General features: G+C 38.7%; 1 protein-coding gene across 5 annotated transcripts in view; it reads left to right on the top strand.

The window, feature by feature from the left end:
- The window catches only part of ntm (neurotrimin), a 135,130-nt gene that overhangs the window by 112,730 nt on the left and 9,738 nt on the right, over positions 1 to 12,662 (top strand). For all 5 annotated transcript variants that reach the window (XM_058087471.2, XM_058087470.2, XM_078787619.1 and 2 more), the window contains 2 exons: positions 9,467 to 9,699; positions 10,857 to 10,982. In XM_058087471.2, the coding sequence (XP_057943454.2) occupies positions 9,467 to 9,699; positions 10,857 to 10,982 (359 nt within the window). The remainder of the gene's footprint in view (positions 1 to 9,466; positions 9,700 to 10,856; positions 10,983 to 12,662) is intronic.

Here is a 12,662-nt window from a genome sequence, read left to right on the forward strand (position 1 = left end):
AACCCTGCATTTGTCATATACCCATTCCATTATGACCTTCAATTATGGATATTGGTTTGCCGGTGCCAAACATCCATTTACCAGTGCAATGCTGTAACAATAAACAGCATTGATGAAAAGACTGAGCAAAACCACCCACTTCTTTGTGTTCCTGCTGCGGCCTATTAAAACGCCCTGCTTCCCATCCCAGTGATCTTATTCTCTTTTGATTTGTATAATAATGGAAGACACTGGTGCCGGACTGATAAATACAAACACTTCAACAATCCCATACCAATCTGTTATGCCAGTATTGTTTACCTCTGTCAAATACCATTCCGCTTTTTATTTGCCTTATCGGATCACTCAAGTGAGAATTTGTGTATGCATCACTGGGGGGGGTCAGAGGTAAATATACATGCTGTACTTCATATTTGTGTATTATCAACCCAGATCATTTACGGTGATGTCAAAACCAACTGGAGTATTTTTAAAAACTCATATTTCTTGGCCTTTTGTCCAATGGTTTAGGGCACTGAAAAGTGAGCTCTCGGGAAAGTCAGAGGTCAAGACATTATAAAAAAAAAAAATTATTTATTTTTTGCCTTTTCTTCTACTTTGGCAAGATCTGTTTGTTCGTGTGCTACAACAGTTTGGGACAGTTTTGTTTAGTAAAATACTCTGCCAAGTTGTTTACAGGGTAAATCTGTATTCTTCTTCTCATGGTCGACGTGTTGGATATTGGATATACAGTAATCCCTCGTTTATCACGGTTAATTGGTTCCAGATCCAATGAATTAACACTCTTGTAGTCATCTGTAGTATTACCCAACATGGTAGACATAATAACAGAAATAGGACATTGTCGTCTTGAGCATCGATGAGAACTGGGACTAGCGTTCCGGTTCTCCGTTTTCATTTCGACACAGACAGAAGAAGCGGCTAAGAAGTTCATTCATTCATTTTCTACCGCGTATCCTCACAAGGCTCGCAGGGGGTGCTGGAGCCTATCCCAGCCGTCTTTGGGCCAGAGGCGGGTTACACCCTGAACTGGTGGCCAGCCAATCACAGGGCACATATAGACAAACAACCATTCACACTCACATTCATACCTATGGACAATTTGGAGTAGCCAATTAACCTAGCATGTTTTTGGAATGTGGGAGGAAACCGGAGTACCCGGAGAAAACCCACGCATGCACGGGGAGAACATGCAAACTCCACACAGAGATGGCCAAGTGTGGAATTGAACCCTGATCTCCTAGCTGTGAAGTTTGTGCGCTAACCACTTGACCACCATGCAGCCCGGCTAAGAAGTTGATGAATTAACTCATGATTACCGTAAAACGGGGTTTATAAGGGACGGCGGGGTAATAAAGGACAATTTTCGGGAAAATGTTTTTTGAACGATTTGAATATATGCTTCTTTGAAAAAAACAACACAAAGCAGCTTCCAGTTTAATATGAATAGGCAGAATTACATTGAAAAATTTTCCTGAAAATTGTCCCTTATGTCACGTCCTGTGCGGGTTTGCTCGTGACAGGTTGAGTTCGAGTTACCTTCTTGGGCTTTGGTTTCCGTTTTGGACTCTTATTTTGTATTGGACTTCCTCTTTTGCCTCGTCTGCCTTTGTTGCCATGGTCACCCACACCTGTCCCTAATTTGTCCTCTATTTAGTTCAGGTGTGCGTCTCCCATTGTGGGATCATTGTTGTTTGTCTGTCAGCTACCTGAGTTGCTTTCTCCTGCTGCTGCAATTATTGCACGCAATGAACATTATTTACCTGCTATTGGTCCTGCTCTCTGCATCCTGGGTTTGAACCTTAAAGCTGTCTGTTATAACCCCGTTTTACGGTAATGTAGTCAAACCCTAAAAAAAAAAACAGTGCTAACTTTTTTCTTGGTTTTGAAAAACTGGTTTAGTGAAGGTACAAAATTGAAACTTCAAAATGGCAAAGAACGATTCCAATTGGATGAATATTCGAGAATTTGTCGTATGACTGTGAGGTAGGTCTTTAGCTCCATTGAAAACAACAACAACAAAAAAATCTTCCCAATTGCTGCCTTGCTCAAGTTTCACTTTTTGGTTGCCATTTGTGTGTTTGTGTATCAAAGTTGGGATTTTTCGTTGAATCGCCGGTGCAACAAAACGAAAAATTCACTTACTTTAAGTTTCACTGACTTGATGAATGCTTGACCAAGACTCACGGGTTGACGGGAATTTGTGTGTCACTGACTTGCAGGTACTCAACGAAGACTGAAGTTTCACTGACTCGGACATTGACGACTCATGGGTACTCTGCGTTACTGGTGCATGATGCTCCAGTGACGCCAATAAGTGAAAATTGAAATGTTTTCGACCAATAAAAATTCCTTAGCTCACAGTCTGCAACCTCAAAAGTTCTGAGAAAGTCCTACCGTGGTACTTTATCCTGGAAAAGTTAGTTTTTATCAGGGTAATGACGGTGTAAATGTACTCATGTAAGGTCGGGACAGCAGTGTCCTTCACAGGTAATCTATTGAAGAACGAAACAGCTGTGTCTTTTTTTTTCTTCTATGTTTTAAGACTATCAGTTTGATAGATCATGGGCAAGAGGCATGCAGAGGAAAAAAGGCAACCAAGCGCGATCTGAGGTCAGCTCCATCCAACATAAACCAGCAACCAGCGTCAAGCCAAGGCTTTGTGATCAATGGGGAGGAAAGTGTGTAGGTGATATTTATAGGACCAGCAGGCCATCGTATCTGACTATTCACTTAGCCTTTGCCACTGACTCTTCTTATTGAAGATCCAGTAGAGTTCCAACATATCGGACGAATCATGCTCACACTTTTTCCAAGTTTTTCAGAAATCTACTTTTAAAACCACCACGTCCTCATGATCTATTCCTGCTCAGCCATGACTGATAATTGCCGATACCTTCCCTGTGAGACTGCATGTTCTGTATGCGAATGAGTGACAGCCATTAACAGCACTTTCCGTTTTCGGGCCGAAAGCCAAATGTCATTCAGTATCACTCGTAAATGTGACGAGCTGAGGACTTAAATTTTGAAATGCGACATGAAAATTCTATGGTAGGTGTCATGTCTGTATGACGACTGTATAATATCATATTTTTGAATGTCAAGTCAGTGTGTTTAACATGTAAACCGATTCGTCAATGCATCAGATTAGGTCTTGAAATTGGATGGAACACTTAACCATAAATTTGAGTATTAACATTCACGGTGTATAAAAGTGACTTTTTGGATCAACATTTGCAATAAGAGTGGTTGTTATTCGATTTGGATCAGATTTGGAGAAAGAACAGTACACTTCCCTATCCCCTCTACAACTAGAAAAAGTAGGCTTACTAATGAACAAGCATACGTACACAGACATACAATATGCGTAAACTAGAAGTATCCTGTTATGATACCAATATGGAGTTAATTCAGTTATTAACCAGTTTTTGTATGAGCTAATTTTTGATTGTCTCAGTTTTTGTACTTTTTGTTGACGCATGTGTTAAAAAAACAAAGATGTGGGTGGATGATACCACATTGATTGATATGTACGCCGTACATACAAAAAAAACACTTACACTTAAAATTGTGTATGCAGTTGTATCAGTGTCATAATAAAGAGGAGGTTTAGCCTGAAAGAAGATCTTCCCTCATTAACCAAGATGATGATTCCCATTCCAAACATCATGCGGAAAAGTAAAAGTTTTCGCAAGACCCGGTCAAAGTATATTTCTCCCACAAGGAAGCCAAGGTCACCCTGAGAGCTGGCAGTTCAGAAATCAGCCAGAATTAAGAGTGAAAGGACTGCCCCCGTCCATTTGTAGCAGCAAGCTGAGGTAGCTCAGACATTTAATTAGAAAGTATGTCCTGATGTGGGAAAACCCTTAGGATCCTTCAGGAAGGTCAACCCTGAGAGGACATATACAAGCTTGCTTCCATTGCCTATGAGCCTTGCAGTATGGGAAAGTGATTAAAGATCCTAAACCTTTTAATCCGCATCACATCGTTAGAGAAATCATTTCATTTTAGGACAAACTTGAGGCTAATTGGACCGTCTTGAATCCACTCAAGTCCGGTAGTGATGGGCAAAACCGGTCATTTCAGAGAACTGGATCGTTCCGGTTCAGTTCGTAAAAAGATCCGTTAATTTCAGTCATTTCGGTCAATTGGTCGTTAGTCTGTGATCGACCCGGTCAGCCGTGTGGAGTCAGTTCGTTCACTCATGTTCATGTTCGTTCCGACTCTACAGGTGACTAGCGGTGTGTCGGTCATGAACGAACGGGTCAAAAGAACTAGTTATTTTTTGTGAACGGAATTAACGAGGTCACCGCAGCTAAAATACCCGTTCAGTCCGTTCAGTTGCAAATGTTTTTTTATGATTGGCTGGAGAGTCAGTTCACCCTTCCGGTTTTGCAGGGCGGGACGAACTGCATGCTTATCCTATCGTCGCGCCTCGCTTTGTGGGTGGGTGGGGTTAGCTGACTGAAAGACCGAGACCGAGAGATTAACCGACACTGTCGGTGACCTTGTTCATTCCGTTCACAAAAAAGAACTAGTTTTTTTGTTAACGGTGTCGGTTAATCTCTCGATTTCGGTCTTTCAGTCAGCTAACCCCACCCACCCACAGAGCGAGACGTGACGATAGGATAAACACGCAGATAGTCCCGCCCTGCAAAAGGAACGGTGAACTGATTCTCCAGCCAATCATAAAAAAACATTTACAACTGAACGGACTGAACGGTATTTTAGTGGTGGTGACCTCGTTCATTCCGTTCACAAAAAAGAACTAGTTCTTTTAACCCGTTCGTTCATGACCGACACACCACTAAAGTCCGTTATGTTCGGCTAATGTTCTGTGCTCTGATCTGCAGTCCGGTTTTTGGACCAAGTTTTCCAAAAACGTAACAATTGACTTCATCCTGAATCCGCACTTCAAGGATCATGAGAATTGTAGTTAATTTATCCATAAATTGGCATCATGTAGAATACGTTGTGATGAGTTATTTGATATATTATGGAACATTTCTATGAATACCTTAATGAGTAAATAAACAGTCCTAATCAATGAGGAAATGGATGTGTAGCCATTGGAGAAGATTGGCATGATATACTTAGGTTTAGACATCCTCATCAGGATTCTGGCAGTGTAATTTTCAATGTGTTGATGCATCTGAAGGCCCCTGCCAGGGATCCCTGCGACGAGTGCGTTACAGTAATCTATGCTGGAGGAGGAAACCAGCTTTTAGCATCATAGATGGAGGTTGTTTTTTTCCTTGGATGGATGTTTGTCGGGTCAAAGTTGAACCTGAAATTTGAAATTTGTAACCAAGGGGAAGAGAGTGACAATGTACCCCTCCCCCCCACAAAAAAAAAATGAAATTAACAGTGGAAGAGCAGAGCTGATGTGAGATGACAATTATAATGGCTTCATTTTTGGTAAAGAAAGCGGAACCTCAAATTTGTAACCAAGATGGACAAGCTGATAGTGTGGCAAGGAAAATCAGTGCAGTTAATGGGGGAGGAATAGCAGTGATGCAGGGTGCCAAGTGGGGGGGGGAGGCTGGTACAGTCGTGTGGCAAGAAAAATAAATGTATTTAATGGAGGAGGAACAGTAGTGATGCAGGGTGCCAATTATAATGGCTTCAGTTTTGGTACTGTTTACCTGGGAAAGAAGTGGAGGTGAGGACGAGTAGGACTGAGTGGGAGTACGGTTCCGAGTGTTCGAGTAGCAATGGAACTATCGCATTTGGTATTAAAGACCGGAATGAGACCCCATGCTTGCAAAAACCAACCTTTATGACACCCATAGGTGACTACAGGGTCAGACTGGCCCTGGTGAGTTTATACAGAATATTTCCTGCTGCGCCTTGCTTTGGTAGTTACGGTAACTGAAGCTTCGGTGCTGGCTGGCCCAGATGCAGACACAAGTCGACAAAATGACCGAGTTGGCACAGTCAGAGCCTCTCGTTTCGCTCGATGTGCAGAACCAGCGCTGTGCCAGTCAGTCCAAGGCTGTCACCGATTTGCTGCCAGCCTCTGACAAGCTGCTGACTATCAAAACAGAATATACAGGTTTGATCCCAAACCCGGACCTCATAGAACAGGGGGTGGGCAAACTTTTGGACTCGTGGGTTGCGTTGAGTTAACAAATTGTCCGGGGGCACAGAATACCGTATTCTCAGAATATGAAACTATTGAGTGTAAGATGATTTTAAAGACAACAAGAGAGATGTGGTTGATTTTTCAGGCTTCTGATTGGCCACAATGTGCATCACACCCTGTGGATATGTTTATATGATTATATATATTTTTTTCCACACATGTGGCTAGAGAATTTTTTAACACCGGAGTGGGTGAAATGTTACTTTATGAAAATATCCATGTTCATGTGAACATGGCCTTACAGCAGAGTACCTGGTCCTGGGAGACGCTATCTGTGAGAAAGGACGGAACCACCCCAGAGCCACGCCACGCCAGAGACGTTGGACGAATGTTGAGAATGTGATCAAGTTACCCAACCTGTGTAAATCTACAGTTTGCCTTCGTATGTTTTCACAGAAATCTGTCAGTTATTTTCACTTATTAAATATGTTGTTTTTTTTTTAAATTAGAGCCTTCTATACGCGAACTAATACCCCGAAAGTTACACTCTTATCTGGAAACCTCATATTACAAATATAAAACATAAGGTGGCTAGAAATATTTCAATATTGAACAAAGCAAAATTTGTTCTCAATCAGAAATCACTCCACACTCTTTATTGCTCTCTGGTTCTACCATATCTTACTTACTGTGTGGAAATATGGGGTAATAACTATAAAAGCAATCTTCACTCGCTAAATTTACTGCAAAAAAGGCCAGTAAGAATAATTCATAATGCCGCCTACAATTTCAAAAATCACAAATACTTAAACTTGCTGATATAGTACCAATTATGTCATTGTATGGTCATATCACCTCGTACTTTGGTATGTGACAAAAAATTAAAATCAAAAATCAACAAACAAAAAAACAAAAAAAAAACAAACTTAAACTATATTAGGAAAGCAGGAAGTGAACAAATGTAACAGTTATGATTGTAAAAGTACCAAATGGAGGGGTAGGATTTAATAAACTTTGCTTCTTCCTACTCCTTTTGGACATGTGGAACTGTGAACTGATTATGTGATGCATTCAATTGTAATCTGATGCATGTTCAAATGAAATTAAACCATTACCATTACTCAATATACAGACACAATCACAGAAAATAAGCCATAAAAGACATGAATACAATGTTTGTTTGTACTGCTATAAATGTGCTCTCCAGAGGAGCAGATGGAGTGAGTGGCGGACAGGAAGTGATGGATTTAATTTTGCCGTTGGTTACTTTGATTCAGGTTTATTGTCCCCGTTTGGAGATCATTCAAACTTGCAATAAAAAGCTGTTGTTTTGGAGATCATTTCTGGCTTTTGTGTCTTATGAAACATTACAGTAACATCACTTATTGAAAATGCTTAATTTAAGCAAAATAAAAATTCTGTAGATCAACTTTGTCATCATTTAAGGACAAGCCTGACTCTCATATGTTTTAAAAAGTCAAAGTCAAACAAGGACACTTCATTTGACGCTACCCCCCCCCATGCCCCAACACTGCAAATACCCCAAGGATGGCGCTGACCCTGCTGGAGTCACTGTAGTGGAAGTGACTGATGCCGTAACACAAGCTGTGACAGCATAAATGGAATCTTTCTGGTGCCGCTTTTGAGTGGATGTTTTGTTGCTACTATTTTTAAGCATTTTGGTTAAATCAGTTGGAGTCACATTTAGGCCATCACAACCGAATCAAAAGCTTTGTCATGTACAAATCTCTGGGGGTCCAGGTGGCATTTTCCACTTCCTTTTTACTTGTCCTTATCGTTTAATTCCACCTTAAACAACCTCATATGTGATTGTACTTATTTCTTCATTTATTCATGTATTTTAATATATTGTTTATACATTTTATATATTTATTTTTTAAATTTATTTATATTCTATTTAAAATAAAATAAATTATCCACAAAAAATGCGACTTATAGTCCAGTTCGTCTTATGTATGTTTTTTTTCTACCTAATTATGAATTTTTGGCCTTGTGCGACTTATACTCCAGCCAAAAAATACGGTAATTGAGATCTATCAGTTTGGAAAAGTTTATGAAGCTGTTTGTAAAAATTTGGGACTCCAGCCAACCACAGTGAGAGCCATTATGCACAAATGTCGAAAACATAGAAAAGTGGTGAACCTTCACCCCAGAGACTCAAATGTTAAGGCTGTGAGGTGCATATAAGTGTTTCGAATTTAGTTCCGGTTTTAGTACCGGTTTTGTCACCATTTCAAAAGTAGTGATTTGGCAACCGTATCAGATAAAATTAAAATTAAAATTTTATTGTTAGAACTTGCCTTCTAAGTTCAAGTACCTTGTAAAATAAATTACCTGCAAAAAATACGACTTATACTCCAGTGCGACTTATAGTCCAGAAAATACGGTAATTGAGATCTATCAGTTTGGAAAAGTTTATGAAGCCATTTGTAAAATTTTGGGACTCCAGCCAACCACAGTGAGAGCCATTATCCACAAATGGCAAAAAACATGGAAAAGTGGTGAACTTTCACCCCAGAGACTCAAATCAGGAAGGGTGCAAACATTTTTTTGCATGTTTTACACACAATTGCACGCGATTTGTTGTCATTTTACTCATATTTACATAGATCTATTCTGTTCAATCTGCATATCACAATATTTGTCTATTTTCTTTTTTGTTTTAAGTACCGGTTTGGTCACTATTTCGACATTTCGAAAGTATCAATTTGGCACCGGTATCAGATAAAATTCAAATTATACCCAACCAAATTCTTTGCTCTGAATCCAGCATCACATTATAATAATTAGATGCGAGGTGACGTCCACACCAGGTCTTGTTACATAACAACAATTACTACTAATAGAAAAGTAAGTCTTGGGTGTCCAACTTGTCTTCTCCGCACGGCAGGATAACTTTTTTTTTTTTTTTTTTTTACCGCTGATACTAGCGGCGAAGCCAGCAAATTGGAGGATTGACTTTGGCCCTCCCATTCCGTGTTTGTGCTTTTATTTATTTTTTTTTTCTGACCAACACAGGAAAAAAAAAAAAAAGCCAACATTTCAGGCTTTAATTGGCAGTGTGAAACGGGCTACAGTTTCAGTTTCGCTTGGTGTTGTGCTTTTAAAGCAGACTTGCAGGGAAAGTATGTTTTACTGACCTCGCTGATTAGTCTCTTATCCCTGGTTCATTTCTTGCCCAAACAGGCAAACATTTAACATTTTTCAATTAGTTAGCGTGAGTGTCTGTAGGCAATGAAAGGAGACTTTATGACTTCATTATTTTCCTCAATAAAAAAAAAAAAAACACCTTGAATGTAGATTAACTGTAACACATAAATTACTGCTCTGACTTGAATTATCTATTTATTTCTTCCATAGGTGTGCCCAGGGGGACATTGTCACACATACAGCATGGCTAAATCGGTCAAGTATACTATACGCCGGAGATGAAAAATGGTCGGTGGATCCAAGGGTGAGTCTGGTGACACTTAATCAAGAGGAGTTTACCATCAAGATTGAAAACGTGGAGATGACAGATGAGGGGCAGTATGTTTGTGCGGTCCAGACCAGCAGTCGCCCAACAACCACCGTAATACACGTCCTCGTCCAAGGTAACAATGGAGCAATGGAGTTTGAAGTCCTTTAGTTAATATGAATTGTAGCTTTTTTTTAATAGTAAATGTGATGGGTTCATTTGGAAAAACAGAGCAAAAATTATTTTGTTTATCCAAAGTATTACCTTGAACGCATAAAAGGGAAAGGTATAATGAAAAATAAAGATACCAGGGTTGGGCAAACTTTTTGCGGGTCGTATTGATTTAACACAATTGACAAGGGGGCCAGACTATATATTTTATACACATAATTGGTAATGGTAATGGTTTTATTTCATTTGAACATACATCAGATTACAATTGAATGCATCACATAATCAGTTCACAGTTCCACATGACCAAAAGGAGTAGGAAGAAGCAAAACTTATTAAATCCTACCCCTCCATCTGGTACTTTTACAATCAGTAAATGTTACATTTGTTCACTTCCTGCTTTCCTAATACAGTTTGTTTCTTTTTTTTGTTGTTTTTTGTTTGTCTATTATTTTTTAGATTTTAGATTTTAGATTTTAGATTTTAGATTTTAGATTTTAGTCCTTTTGTCCTTTAGTCCTAGCATATAAGTGTTTCAAATTTAGTTCCGGTTTTAGTACTGGTTTTGTCACCATTTCGAAAGTAGTGATTTGGCAAACGTATGAGATAAAATTAAAATTTTATTCTTAGAACCTTCTAAGTCCAAGTAGTTTGTAAAATAAATTCCCCGCAAAAAAATGCGACTTATACTCCAGTGTGACTTATAGTCCAAAAAATACGGTAATTGTAATCTATCAGTTTGGAAATTTTTATGAAGCCGTTTGTAAAACTTTGGGACTCCAGCCAACCACAGTGAGAGCCATTATCCACAAATGGCAAAATGTTTGCCACATGTTAAAGTGGTGAACCTTCACCCCTAGAGACTCAAATGTTAAGGCTGTGACGTGACGTAGAAATTGTGATGCAGACCCTACACATGCACGGAACAGCTCATGTTTAGCGCTAGCTTGTTAGCAATGCTAATTATGTTAAATTGAGGGCAGAAGATATAATAATTGCATAGATGTCAGTCATTCATCTTGTAAATTTGTACAAAATACACGCAATTAAACAATAATATTCACATATATTTAAAATCCTATTGTCCTCTTAATATTTGATTCAAAGTTTTTTTTCTCACAGTGCCACCAAAAATCCTCGATCTGTCAAGAGATATTGTGGTCAATGAAGGCTCCAATGTCACGCTGACGTGCCAAGCCATCGGAAAACCGGAGCCTTTCATCAGCTGGAAACGCATCTCATCTTCTGGTAAATATTACATCATCTTGACAATTTCTTTATTATTATACCTGTCCTTATTCATGTAGCATTTCAACGTAATTATGGCTAGTCCTTTTTGGAATTGACGCATTCATTTGCATAAGTGGACGGCTGTAAATGGCCGGATGAATGCAGCTCCACAGTGTGGAGACTAATCCATTTCACACAGTGGCGAGGCACGGCATGTACGACTAAAATTGAGTTAGTTGTACTTATTGATTTATTCAGCTTTATTTCAAGACTGAAACTAAATCTTGGTGTTGAAATCTGTCCACGCTCAACAGGCTTTTAAAAATCGGGTGTTTTCGTTTGTGTTGTTTGTATATTGTCGACTTCTTTCCCTCCAAATTAACTTCCCAGATTTGTAAAAAAAAACCATAATATCAAGATCTAATAACTCTGGATCCTAGTTCTGCCACTAACGATTAATCTTTCGCCTAATTTACCCGTTCTTTAATACATTACTGCCAGAGTCAAAGTAGCCTGTTTAATTTCCTCAAAGTCGGATTCCTTATTTATAAATGGAATATTTTGGTAGTCCTTTGACCTTGCAAATATAGATTTTAATATTATTAGAGCCCTACAGACATGAAATGATACTCCTATAGTCACCTGTACAATTGTCTTACCCGACACAATATAGTATTATAAAATTAGTAACCGTATTTTTTCGGACTATAAGTCGCACTTTTTTTGTAGGTTGGCTGTTCCTGCGACTTATATTCCTTATACTGCGACTTATACTTTTTAGTGTAGCTGAATAACCATTGTGTTAGCATATCTTACATCTATTCAGCCTGTTCTCTATTCTTTTATTGTTAGAACTTGCCTTCCAAGAGGACGTAATGTCTGTTTTGGTTAAGTAGTTTATAAAATAGATTACCCGCAAAAAATGCGACTTATACTACAGTGTGACTTATGTATGTTTTTTTTTTTTTATCTAAGTATGCATTTTTGGTCTTGTGTGACTTATACTCCGGAGCGACTTATAGTCCAGAAAATACGGTAATCGACTGAAAAAAAAATCGTTACCGTCCAAATACTGTATTTTCCGGACTATAAGTCACACTTTTTTTCATAGGTTGGCTGTTCCTGCGACTTATACTCCAGAGCGAAAAAAGTGTTTATGTTACATAAACACTGGACACCTTTTGTGTTCATGTTTATTTGTTGTGTAGCTGAATAACCATTGTGTTAGCATATCTTACACCTATTCAGCCTGTTCTCTATTCTTTTATTGTTAGAACTTGCCTTCCAAGAGGACGTAATGTCTGTTTTGGTCAAGTAGTTTTGTAAAATAAATTACCCGCAAAAAATGTGACTTATACTCCAGTGCGACTTATGTATGTTTTTTTCTACCTAATTATGCGTTTTTTTCCTTGTGCGACTTATACTGCGGAGCGACTTATACTCCAGAAAATACGATAATTGACTGAAAAAAGAATCGTTACCGTCCAAATACCGTATTTTCCGGACTACAAGTCGCACTTTTTTTCATAGGTTGGCTGTTCCTGCGACTTATACTCCAGAGCGACTTATAAATGAAAAAACTGTTTATGTTACATAAACACTGGACACCTTTTCTGTTCATGTTTAATAAAACATAAACGTAAAATAAATTACCCGCAAAAAATGCGACTTGCAAGATGTTTTTTTCTACCTAATTAT

Source organism: Doryrhamphus excisus, linkage group LG21 (genome assembly GCF_037039965.1).
Source record: "Doryrhamphus excisus strain RoL-2023G ecotype Guam linkage group LG21, RoL_Dexc_Guam_v1.1, whole genome shotgun sequence".
NCBI classification, from domain to species: domain Eukaryota; kingdom Metazoa; phylum Chordata; class Actinopteri; order Syngnathiformes; family Syngnathidae; genus Doryrhamphus; species Doryrhamphus excisus.